General features: G+C 38.3%; 1 protein-coding gene across 8 annotated transcripts in view; it reads left to right on the top strand.

Annotated features, from left to right (window-relative positions):
* dlg1 (discs large 1) overlaps nucleotides 1–13035 on the top strand; it is a 745269-nt gene that overhangs the window by 710058 nt on the left and 22176 nt on the right. For all 8 annotated transcript variants that reach the window (XM_071595636.1, XM_071595639.1, XM_071595637.1 and 5 more), the window contains 4 exons: nucleotides 6755–6968; nucleotides 8038–8330; nucleotides 9774–10107; nucleotides 10825–10927. In XM_071595636.1, the coding sequence (XP_071451737.1) occupies nucleotides 6755–6968; nucleotides 8038–8330; nucleotides 9774–10107; nucleotides 10825–10927 (944 nt within the window). The remainder of the gene's footprint in view (nucleotides 1–6754; nucleotides 6969–8037; nucleotides 8331–9773; nucleotides 10108–10824; nucleotides 10928–13035) is intronic.

Raw genomic sequence — 13035 nt, 5'->3', positions numbered from 1 at the left:
CCATACATGGCTAGTTAATTTGCTTGGAAACTTATAATCTGAAGGAGAGAGAGAGAAATGCGTGAAAATGCAAAGTATACTCTGAATTTTAACCTCAAGGTCTCTTTTGCATCCTAAGTTAAATCCATCTTAGTAAAGACAAACGGACAAAGAGGGAAAAAATCCATTAATTTTGCAGAACCTGGAAGAGAATTAGGTCATACTAATGCCAAACCTTTTCATGAAAAGACAAAATATATTGTGATTTGAAATACATTCCACTACGTAGTGGAAATAAATTATTATTAGCCTTTCAATTACGATTTTATTTGACACGGCCGCTTCCTTTGTCGTGCCTTTAGCGTAGCTACAAAATAAAAACCCACAACTTGAAGAAATTAAGATGAACAGCAATCGGTTGTGTGTTATAGTTTGAGATACTGTTTTTTCATAATTATTCTGTTCCTCTTATCCTTAACTATTTGGCACCGATTCGATTCTGGCAAATGAATTAATAGATGACTATTTTTGTCAAACTGCAATTTATCTTTCGTCTCTTCTGGAATAGACTACTTCAGATTAACCTCTGATATTTTTGTGGTTTTCAGAGCGAGTATCTATGTGATTCGTGAAAAGCCTCACTCCCTCCCTGTGGATTGCAATTTCCGTGAAAGCCACTGCAAGGGTGATCATTCGTGCTGTCCTCCTCGGCTTTCCACGGCATCTCCCGGGCATTAAGGGGGGTTTGCATTAAGGGGGTATCCATCTGTCACGCACTGGGGTGTGGTTTTAAGTGAAACCAGATCTTATAAACGGACATTTGTCTCGGTTTTCCCATCCAAATTGCGTGTACTGGCAGCCAAAAGGATCAAGTCTGCCTAGTGGTGCGGCAAAAACCCTCTTCAATGGCGTGGCCAGGGTTTGAAAGTGGTAGGAGGATTAACGGAGGGTTGCCATTATCCTAATCCTGCAAGCCTTATAGAGTGCGGAGAAGGATGGGAAGGCTTAGGCAGTTCTCCAACGATCCCGTAGTCCATTCCATCCATACATTCATTTCTCGCAGGCCCTGTAAGTTTTATACACAGAAGGGTCTATTGTGAATTTTATTCCCCAATCATCTCTTCTTTCTAATGCTTCTGTTGACCATAGATTCAATTTCATGGTGTTCAGAATGATCTCGGTCCAGATATGTGCCAAAATCTAAAAGTGTCGTAAGTTCTTGATTGGCTTACTGGTTGTAAAATTGTACATTTGTTGAACCTTTTACTTCAGGATGCAGTTCTCCATAATATGCAGTTGAACATGAAAGTATTGTCTTCATATTTGTGCATTATATGCCCATTCTGTACTACTCTATATTTTCACCATCATCATAATCTTCCTCTTTTAAACTTCCAAGTGAACTCTTACCCTTGTATTCTTCTATTTCGTTTTCTCATTTTGATTGCTGCCGTTCTCTTTCATTCCGTCGAAAGATCATTATTCTCTGGTTGAAAATTTCCCTTGAAATGAGAGATACGAGTGTAGTAAGTAATTAGTTTAACAAAGTGTTCACCTTTTTTCTCTTTTTCGTCAGAATTTATGCTTTTTTGTCCTATTATATGAGGTACGTTGATGCCAATTATCCTCCAAAATTCCTTTTACAGGATTAAAGATTTCATCAGATTTCATTATGTGAAATCGGGACTATAATCTTCATTGGAAGTGACCTCAGTAGATTGATCGTCTTTTTATTAGCAAGGTCGCGTATGTGGCGTCACTTCAGTTGTATCCTGGATAGTATCTAGAGCAGGATTTAGATTGCATTACTAAATGGTGTTCTAACTGGGGATTGACTCTAAATTATAATAAATGTTCAGTGATAAATTTCTTTAAAAGATCAACGGGATTTGCTTACAAATTAGCTGGAGGTGACCTAGCAGTAGTTGATACGGTAAAATACCTAGGTGTCACATTCACCAAAGACTTAACTTGGGGGACTCACATACGTAAAGTCTGCGGTCAAGCATTTAAAAAATTGGGATTAATTAGACGCATTGTCGGCAAAAGTGACTCGAAGGTCAAGGAACGTTGTTACCACGCTCTTGTAAGGCCTCATTTAGAATACGCATGCAGCGTGTGGGATCCGAGTGAAAAAGGTCTCATTCGGGAAATTGAGAAGGTTCAACGCCGGGCAGCCCGTTTTGTAAAAAATTCCTACGATAAAACGCAAAGCGTCACCGAAATGCTCATGGATTTGGGGTGGGAATCATTGGCTGAGAGACGATTCAATGCAAGATTGAAATTATTAAATAAATTTAGATCCGCATGTTTCAGCACCGAGGTCTCGCAAATTATTCGTACTCCTACATACATTAGTCGCTTGGATCATGCATATAAAATTCGGGAAATAGATGCCAGAACTAGCCGACTCAAGGACTCCTTCTTCCCACGGACAATACGGGATAGCAACTGCAGGGTTATAGATAGCAAAAATTCCACTTGCCACCCTCAGCGTCTAAAAAATAATTAGTTGTATTTAAATACATGCTCTTCCACTAACCTTATGTGTTTTGCTATAATAACCCATTCTTTCCGAATGACTTCATTCATGTTCTGTTCATCTGTTTTTAAGTTTCCCTTTCAATCCCTCGTCCCTCTCCGCGGGGGCAAATTCCTGCTACCTGCAACGTTGGGTCCCATTCCCTGCCATTTAGAGACTCTTTGGGGGTAGAGTGTTTCGTGGTGCATTTTCATGTGGTAGTGATGTTTCAATTTCTTGCTTGTTGTGTCCTGGCTTCCGTGTTGTAGGATGTCTTTCGTGCTGCATCATGGGGTGCAGTTTTTTAGTTGTTTTGCGGTTTATGTGTTTGCATGAGTATTGGATGAAGGGATTTTTGCATGAGTGTGTGCGCTGCTGTGGGTGTAATTTTCCGTGTTGTTTTTTTTTGCATGTGGTATTTTTCTTTTTTACGGTTGGTGACCTAACACCCCCCGCCACACGCCCTTGCGGTGGCTTGCGGGGTATTATGTAGATGTAGATGTATTACTGGAATTCAAGAAAAGTTTCACGCTGCGAATGGGTTTTCAGGCCATGACGGTGACAAAAATTCGACCTCGGAACCGAGAACGCGGAGGTTCGTCGTCGTTTATTCGGTAGAGAAAAGTCGAAGAAGCCATAAAACAAAACATATAATTATGTGTTCAACCGCTGGCAAACTGCTGGTGGCTGTCGACGTACTTCCCTCTCGCCCCCCACCCCCTCCCCCCAACTCGAGATTTACGCGCAGCTCTCGTGTCTCGGCACACTATTTGAAAGCCCACGTAGGCGCTCTGCCTTTTTCGCCGATTCCTCTACTCGGGCCACGCCCCCCCCCCTCCTCCCTACCTGGGTGACATAATCGGTTTTGAATTCCTGGGCGTCTTTGAAACCTCAGGTTGTGCAAGGTCGAAGGGGAGCGGTAGAGAAAATTCCTTCCGCGGCCCCCACCTGGTATGCGCGCGTCTAGGGCCTGGAGCTCGACGCCTGGTGTGTAGTACCCGACGGAGGGAGGGAAGTCGTGGAAGAGATGGAGAGGGATAGTTAAGTTGGGTGGGGGGGGGACCCTGCCTTGAGCGACACGACTCCCGACGTAGCCCCCCACCCCCTTGGTATTGTCGCGAAAGGACGTCTCTGCGACGCTCCCTTTCTTGCCAAGTGTGGAAGGGGAAGTGGAGGGGAGTCGACCTACCTTGGGGGAATGCGAAAGGACGTTCTGCGTCGCCCCCCGTCGCCACTGTGATGCACTGGTGTAGGATGTCTTTGGTGACCATCAGGACGAGTTTGACAACAGAAAAACCGATACGTATTACTAAAAGATTAAGATTCGACTAAAGTATGGAAAACCTAATTCCAGCATTTCGTCAACGAATGAACGGCACATATCTAAATGTAAATATGTGGAGAGGAAATTGTGTTTTCGATGAAGTTTTCAAGTTACCAGTTACTGCCTGCCTGCCTTCATTAACCTCATTTAGCCATTTATAGTAATTTTTGAACTTATTGAACACAAAGGTTGTTTAATACGGAATACATAAATGAAGTACATTAGAAAGTATGGGGGCATTGTCGATGCTCTAATTAGAGGTAAGATTCGCTGGCGTGATTCGAATCCGCGACCTTTGGTTATGTTTGTGACGACTTAACTCTTTATTAGCGGTGATCGGAATTGAATTTGATGTTTAATTATTCAAGATTCTAATGTAATTAATTGAGTTCATATTTTCTATGAGCAATCGTGGTAGCGTAGTCGTAGTTGATTTTACAGAGTTACCGTCGTCTTGTCAAAGTCTGTTTTTGTGCCGCAAGTGTTTAGCAGCGTAGGGTTTGGCAGAATACTTTAATTTTAACATTATTTCCTCATTTAAACATATTTTTCGATGGTTATATTTGTTGCGTGCCGAACGACACGTAGAATAGCAGATTGAGTGTGATCTTAAAGTTAATTACTTTCAATTAGCAAATGAGTGGAGACGGTATTCTCTAGAAATGTATACAGCTTTGCTCTAATCTCTATCGAAAAATATTCCTCCGACTGTACTCCCCTGCTTTTTCGTATTCGATCTCAATTTTGCCTCTTCTTTAGGGTGAATGGGATTGTGAATTTGGCTCAAAACAACCCCTTACGTGTGCGGTTGTTGAGAGGCTATGATTTCAACACGACGCGAAATTCTGTGAGCGAAATCAATTCCCGGATGGTATTTTTTTATGCATAAGAAGGTTATATCATGACACCGCTCTCCTATGCAGGAACAAAGGAGACATTAATACGCGAAAGTAGTCGTGATTACTCGAAGATTGTTTTCGCTAATATTTTTGTTTTGAGATAAGACTACGAAAGCAATGGGATTAGTGTAATCACAGCATCTATCAAGTCTTACCTAGAATTAGATTTCGAAGAAGAAAGCGGCCCCCAGTAAAGACCCTGACCCTAATGGGGGACCCGTGCCGAACCGTCATTCTCCCCTCACTCACAATCTTTCCGCATAATTGGATTGTGACAGGTTGTCTCGAAATGACGAGGGTTCTTAATTGCGTCATAAACCCGATTAGAGGGTCAATCATATTCTCCATCGGGGAATTGATTTTTGCAAGGGCTCGAAATAATTATTATTTGAGTTCTAAGAAGTGGTGACAGTGAGAAAAGATATTGTTTTTGCGAGCGGTTAAATTTTCCAAATTTTCGAATCGTTCGTGATTGTACCACACACACCTCCTTAGTATTTGCAATAGGATTTTTTCGATAAGTTTCAAGTTGCGTTCCCTTGGGATTTATTATTTCGTTCCGTGAAGAAGAAAAACACGACAAGTTGGAGCATTTCTGCGAAAACCGGGAGAGGGTAAAGTCAGGGGAGGTGGAACGCGCGTTAACGTTACTTCGAAGTGGTCGGCCGCTCGGGTTCGACGTGGCGGGGGTCGGTAAATTCCTCTCTCCCCCCGCCCCAGACCCGAAACCCTCGTCCTCTTTTTTTCCTCCCGCTTTTAACGGCATTAAAAGTGGGCGTGACATGTTTGGGAGATTAAGTCTTCGGGTGGAGCCCCGCCCACTCGTCAGGGAGGGCTTCCCCCGCACGCACCACGCTCTCCTACCTTATCGGTGTCTTCGGAGGGTTAGGATGGCAGGGGCGAGGGAGGGTGGGAGGGAGGTGATTACGCGTTGACCGGCGAGCGTAATTTGGGATTTTTTTTTTAAAAAGTCACCTCTCAATAGGCTTTTATTCGAGGTTCCATTCTTCGCACAGAGAATAAATGGGAATGATTTCCTCGCGGGTCACCTTTTGTGCACTATCCACGAAATCAAGTACTTTTAACAACTAAGAAAATTGAAAGAAATCGCCCTTCCTTGCTGCGCTCATGTTCACTGTTTTAAATAGCTGTTTTGGTTGTTTGCTTCTAAATGTTTTGATTTTTCGAAAATACGCATAGGATTGTTTTATGAGGTTGAGATAGGAGGACCCAATAAGTACTTCTAATTTTAATGAAATGCTTTCTTAACTTTTTAAATAATTTCCATATCTCTGTATACGTTGGTGTACGCATTTGATGTCCATCTACGTACATAATACCTTTCACTTTCTTCTGCTAGTTGACTTTAATAAACTATTGCATACGAATATTAGCATTTATCAAAACTTAAAACTCTTCAGAGAGTGATTAGATGAATGCGAGTAAGCAGTACCAAAACCAATTTTTTTTACTTAGATTGCATGATAACTCAGTTGTTATTCCAATGAACTACATTCTCGTCAACTGATACTTGAGTCACTCAGTATAAGTTGACTGATTTAGTGCAGATGTATGAATTATTTGTATAAATAGTAATAGAACAACGTATTTGCAAATCCATTCCCACCAATTAATCCTTTTATAATGACTCCAAATATTTGTCTTCGTGACATTAATGTTCGTTTAAAACTTTCGGAAAATTATAATTAATGAAATAAATTGCAAATCTGTGTGTGCAATTATAGGTAAGAAGGTTTCTTTCAGCTGTATGGTGAAGATTTTAGCGGGAAATTTTACCTTCCATTAAAAGAAATGTTTGGGTAGTGGAAAAATCGATTGAATAGTTGCAGAGTAACCAAGTGGCTTTATTACAGATTATAGTGGTAGTTTACATTTATAAGAACTTCTTTCCTGTAAATTGCTAGCCTTTTATTTTTTTGTGTGGTATGTATCACTTTTAAATAATCTTCGTCATACTAGTGTAAAGATTAAATCATTCATTACATATATATTTTTAATTGATAATTGCAGAGAACCCAGAACTGTGGTGCTTTCTAAAGGATCCTCGGGTCTCGGCTTCAACATTGTTGGAGGGGAAGATGGTGAGGGTATCTTTGTTTCGTTCATTTTGGCTGGTGGTCCTGCCGACATGAGTGGCGAACTGCGTCGCGGAGACCAAATCCTCTCGGTGAATGGCATCGATCTGCGTAATGCCACCCACGAGGAAGCTGCCCAAGCTCTCAAGGTAAAACACATGAACTAATCCATATTGTTCTACTAATCCAGAGTTGCTACTCAGTCGGAGAAAAAGTGGAAGCATTTCGACTTCTTAAAAAAATTCCGGAAAAAATTAGGAAGTGGTTCGTTTAAAAAAAAATTGGGAACATGATCTGTGAATCGGGAATTGCCGATGGAGATGATGTTCCTTTTAGTTTTGTCTCCAGTTAGTGTTTGATACTGACTATGGCCAGTGATAGCCCTGGCGAAGACCATAGTCATACTAGTGCCTGTTTTGGTGATACCAGTGGCACTCGCAATGCTGAGGGATGATTCGCTATAATTATTTACCTATTAGATTGCATTCAGTCTGGAGAGAAATCAAGGAAAAGACACCATGTTTGTCAGGAATAGGAATCTAGAAAATAGAGTGCTCCACTTTTTAATATACTATATTTTGAAAATACATGAAATTGCACTATATTTGGTTAAATATAAGCATTGTGTTTATTCAATTGTGCATTATTTTATTTTAATTGACTATTCAACTTAGCATTGTTTGCAGCATACTTAGGTCTTAATCCTCATTTATATCTGGAAAAAATGGATTAGCATAATATAGGATAGCATAGACCTAAATGGGTATAGCATAGCATTGGCCTAGATGGGTATCAGGTTTCTTTTGGTCAATACCTGTATGCAGGGAATTTGAGATAAAACACCTTTGATGTATCTAACCTTAAGTGTGATTTGTTGGAAGGTTGTCAGCTTATGAAATTCAACTTTATAGTTGTTAATCTTTATAGTTAATCGAACATCCATTTCAGACCATAATGGCAGTCCTAGATTGTTATTTTACATGCTCCAAAAGTCTAATAATGTCTCCATAGTTGACTGATAGATGTGAATTCCCATTAAAATTGATATCTGCTTGAAAATATTTTATTATTTGCTATATTGAAATGAGCGTTATGCCATAATTATTGAAACAGATGATTTTTTTCATTTATCTGATTTCAAGAGAAGAAACACAAAATTAGGCTGTAGAATTTTTTTTCATTAAAATGCATTCTAAATTTTAACTTCTCTCATTAAAGGGAGCAGGTCAAACTGTGACGATGGTTGCACAATACATGCCAGAAGAATACAACCGCTTTGAGGCCAAGATTCACGACCTGAAGCAGCAGATGTCTCAGCAGATACTACTCTCTGCGAGTGGTTCCCATGGCAACTCTCAGCTGCACCATTCTTCATCATCTCTTCAAAGTGGGCATGCTCCTGGCCATGCCACATCGACCTCATCCTCCTGCCTTGCCCCCTCATCCTCATCCATACCATCAACAGGCGGAACACTACTCAGGACTTCTCAAAAGAGGTCACTCTATGTCCGGTGAGTAGGAAACTGTTGAATTATGTATTGAATATCCATGTTGAATTCTAGGTGACAAAATATTTTTCTTCAGCGGTTGACGTCCTTTGTTCCAATCATATATAGTGACAAATAGTACAGAACTGTTAAAAGGGTTTTCAGTAAAAACCAAGCACCAAAATATTATAACCAAAAAGAGTTTATCGGCGACTGACCATTTTAGATCTGTTCCTAACCTTCAAATAAGAATGTATGAATAATAATCAGTTTAGTGTTTCGGTAAGTTAAGAGTAAATGGTTGACTTTTCCTGGAAACATGACCAGCATTGAGGTCTCAATTGCTCAAGATGTCAAATAATTTTTTTGTAGAAATTGTCATAGTATGCAATGTTTAAGACTAATTCTTATTGCATACACTCCTGGACACAAAATTATTTTACTAGCGTTGTTAACAGAAACAAATCATACAACTGAATAGATTCAAATCACCGATACATTTTAGTTGGGCATTTAGTTCAATAAATTCAACACTTCAAGTCAGTTTTCTTAGAGTGGTATGAAATGCAATAAAGTTGTCAATAAGTAATGTGAACACTCAATTTTTTTGAACTGCCACAATATTAATAGCTATGTGTCCTCTTCAGCAATAACTCTGAATACAATCTAAGACATCTAAAGAAACTGTAGACAAATATAATCACCTTGCAGATAAATACCTGCAGATAAATACAGTCATTAAGCTGTAGTTTTGAAAACATGTAATCTAGACTGGTAATTCCTAAACAAAACTTATATATGGTTAACTTTGTAATTAGACCATTTCCATTAGAAATGAATTATCCACCATAAGATGAGAATATGGATGAAGAAAAAGGGTACTAATAATGAAGAATAATTATTTCTCAACTTGGAGCAAAGGGAATGATTATCATAGTCTGTCTGTCTTTATAAATGCAAAATTTACTTCAATGCTCAAATTTCTTAGGCTATGGGGTTCTTAATTTAATGGACATTTTTCATTTAGAAGTTCTCCTTAATAAAGAACAAGGATAGCAATGTCAGTTTGCCCTTTAAATTTAATGAAGTTAAAAAAATAATTGGAAATGCAAATACTTTCATTGTATGGAATATTGGTATTTTCCCACTTTATTATGTCTGTGAAGTCTTGAGTTTCCCACCGGATCAGTTATTGGGACTGGTTCCCAATAATGACCTGGTGCAAAGGTCTGAGGAGACTTCATATGCTTTCATTATTTTAATGCTTTTAAATTTATGGTTCCATTGCCTGGCACAAATTTTATTTGCATTTTTGATTCCATGGTAGTTTTCAGCTGTACTTAGTTCATTTAGAATTATGGTTGTTTTGGGTGCTATTATGACATTAGCAAAAGTTCAATGCAATGTTTAGAGGTTTAGAGGGTAAACTCTCATAAGAAGGAACTAATTCACTTGGTCTTTTCCCAGTGCTCTCTTTGACTATGACCCCAACAAAGATGATGGCCTCCCCAGCAGAGGCCTAGCCTTCCGCCATGGAGACATCCTGCATGTAGTGAATGCAAGCGATGATGAATGGTGGCAGGCAAGGAGGATATCTTCAGGATCAGGGGTGGCAATGCCAGCCACTTCATCGGGTGCATTGGGTGCGTCATGTGGGGCCATGGATGGTGATTCTCAAGGAGGCAGCGTGTCACAAGCTTGGATGGGAATCGTGCCTTCAAAGAGGAGGTGGGAGAGGAAGCAGCGAGCCCGAGATCGCACGGTCAAGTTCCAGGGGCATGTGCCGCTTATAATGGATAAGGTATATATGTATTCTTTCAGGTGAATCAACTGTGTATGAATTTTGGCATTTCATCATTAAAATTCTCAGGCATATTGGTTGCGGGCTGTATTATTCTGGTGGGTTACCACCTGCTAAGTTGTAGTGAGGTGATTCAACCCCCCCCCACGAGAATCTGATAAGAATCTGATAAATCTAGTTTTTCAGGGGCATAAGAATGACCAGAAAAATCTGATAAGGGTTGAAAGAGTTGTATAGCATTGTTTGTAAATGGAAATTTATTCAATGTTTTCTGTAAAACTTATCCAATCTCCATCAGCTCTTCAGCAACAATTGCCAAATTTGCACTTGGAAAAGTTAAATACCAATGCCATGAAAATATAATATACATGCAAATTTATAATGTATTAAACCCTTAATTTTTATACTGCTACTTTTATCATTCCTATAAAACTAAAACCTCTAATATCTTTTGAAAGCATATTCAACTGCTGTTTCAAATGTGTTGAAAGCATATTCTAATTTGATAAAAAGTTTATTGTTTGGTAAAAATTCTTTCTGGTGAGAGGACCAATGTGTGCGTGTGTGGGCTTGAAAGACCACTGGCAAGATTTTTCCAATTGTAACCTACAGTAGCTCCTTACCCTTGTGTGTACAACATGATGATTAAACTTTTGCCTCAATGATTCTGTACTAATTTTGTAATAGGCACTAATGTGCTCATATTTTTTTTGTTAGCAATCTACCCTTGATCGGAAGAAGAAGAACTTTTCATTTAGCAGGAAGTTCCCCTTCATGAAGAGCAAGGATGACAAGTCAGAAGATGGATCTGATCAAGAGCGTAAGTTTAACTGATATCCATTTTACCCCTTCAAATGAACTGGAAGCAGCAAAAAGTGGCATTTAGATTTTAACCCTAGCATACTTTTTTCTCTTAAAAATGAAATTTTGCCTACCTTGAAATATTTCAGTGAAGAACATAAATATTGACTTCAAATTCTTTTTAAGGGACTTGGCAACAATTATTCAAATTTAATTTTGGGTTAAGACAGGAAAATTAAATGCCGATGAAAATGACTTACTGCTGGCTAATACAATCGTTGAAAAAGGTTTCCAAATTAGTAAAATATTTGGAAAAACTCAATTGCTACCTAGTACGGTGTTGGTTTCATTTTAATCTAGAAAATTTATGGAAGATGGGCTTCTTCAGGATGTAGGAGTATTATTCCATCGGGCAATGATGGAAATTTGTTCAGTTAGTCAATTTTAGATTTATGACTAAGATAAAGCAAACATACATTGTTGCCTCTTTAATAGTTAAAAAAATAAGTCTGTAAAATTTTGTAATATCTAATGAAATTTATTTTGCTGCCCATGGATAGCCTATAAACTTTTATTAGGATAATGTATCTGTGTATAAGTGGGCTGATATTTTTGGACATTCATTAGTAAAATAATTCAGTTACGCCTCATATTTGGGCCAGTATTTGATCGATATACTTAGTGAAATGAAGAACTTCTCACGTATAAAAGTTTTACAAAAAATGGAAGCTAAAAAGGGACTATGGAACCTCCAAGGTTTTTACGCCAATTACAGAGAATATCATTAAATGTTAAGTAAAATTTTGTTTCTTTGTTTTAACTAGGCATGTATAGATCAAAATATTTTTAATATAGATTAAGAAAACAGTCTTGCACCTTATTTACTCTGTATGTAATTACTAAAGGTATAGTCTTACAGAATGAACTTGATGAGCATAACAATGTAGAAGGGGGATATTGTTTTTCAGCTCTTTAAATAGATTAAATGAAATCTTTTGCTTAGTCAGTCAACGAAAAGTTTTTTGATTGTTGAATATAAAAATTATAAGTATATAATTTACCGTTTTATAACACGCATAAATTCTTAAGTATATTCTTGTCAACATTACCATACTACTTTGTATTTCTCTAATTGTTTTGACATAACGTTTTTCAAGTTCATACATGCTCAAAGGCACTTCATTTTCCTATACCAATGAAGACTAGTCTCTCCATTCAAACTTAGCAAATAGCTTATGTTCAAAGGGGTGGTTGTTTCGTTTAATGAAGGTCACTGATTAATGTGTTAGTTGCTGTTCTGTAGTGTGGTGTCTCATCTCTGTGCCCTTTGCTTTGACTCTCTCCAGAAGAGATACTTTTTAAGGCCATGCCATTGCACCACGACATTTAGTTATGAAATTCCATGCATGGCAAGGGTCAGTGGTCATTTTTCTGCTTGTCCAATGGCTGCCTCATGTATGTCTATGCCGAAAGACAGAGAATGTCTTATTGGAAGGCATTTTTATCGCTTCCTTTTATTGCTTACTTTCTCATATATATATGTCCTTTGAGCATGATGTTATTGTAATTCAAAGTGATTGGCACCTTAACTGTTATCACTTAATATGGTCTTTGTTGCTATAGCATAACTTTCAATAATTGTCACTCACTTTGTCATTCCTTTTACTGCTAAACTGTGACACCTTTCCTATTGAATGGCTGCTGCCAAAAGGATGTTTTCTGAGTATCCAATGCATAGTATGTTTGGCAGCATAGATATTTATCTTATTTTTCATAAAGTTTATAAGTTAAGCAGTAATATCAAGTTGATATAACTGCAAAAAATTGGACAGTAATTAGCCAATTTCAAGATATAGGTACAAAAACTAATGCTTTTGTCTTGCCAAATGGATGCTTTCTCTGGCAGCATAAATAATGTTTAAGCTTTCACTTTCAAATTCATATTTTTCTCTTCTCTTACCTTTTGACTTATTGTTCACATGAATTTTTGCTAATGCTTCTGTTTGTGGTGTGCCCAAAATGATTTCAGGGCTATCGAATCCTGTGATTATGATTGTAATTGGTGAGCTAAGGTTTGGTGTATGATTACTTGAAGGCACTACAGTCATAAATCCATTAGGTCATTCA

The sequence above is a fragment of the Hetaerina americana genome, unplaced genomic scaffold, assembly GCF_022747635.1.
Source record: "Hetaerina americana unplaced genomic scaffold, ioHetAmer1.1.p SCAF_7, whole genome shotgun sequence".
Lineage (NCBI taxonomy): Eukaryota > Metazoa > Arthropoda > Insecta > Odonata > Calopterygidae > Hetaerina > Hetaerina americana.
Note: the sequence above shows the minus strand (reverse complement) of the source record. Positions and strands in the feature narration are given on the sequence as shown.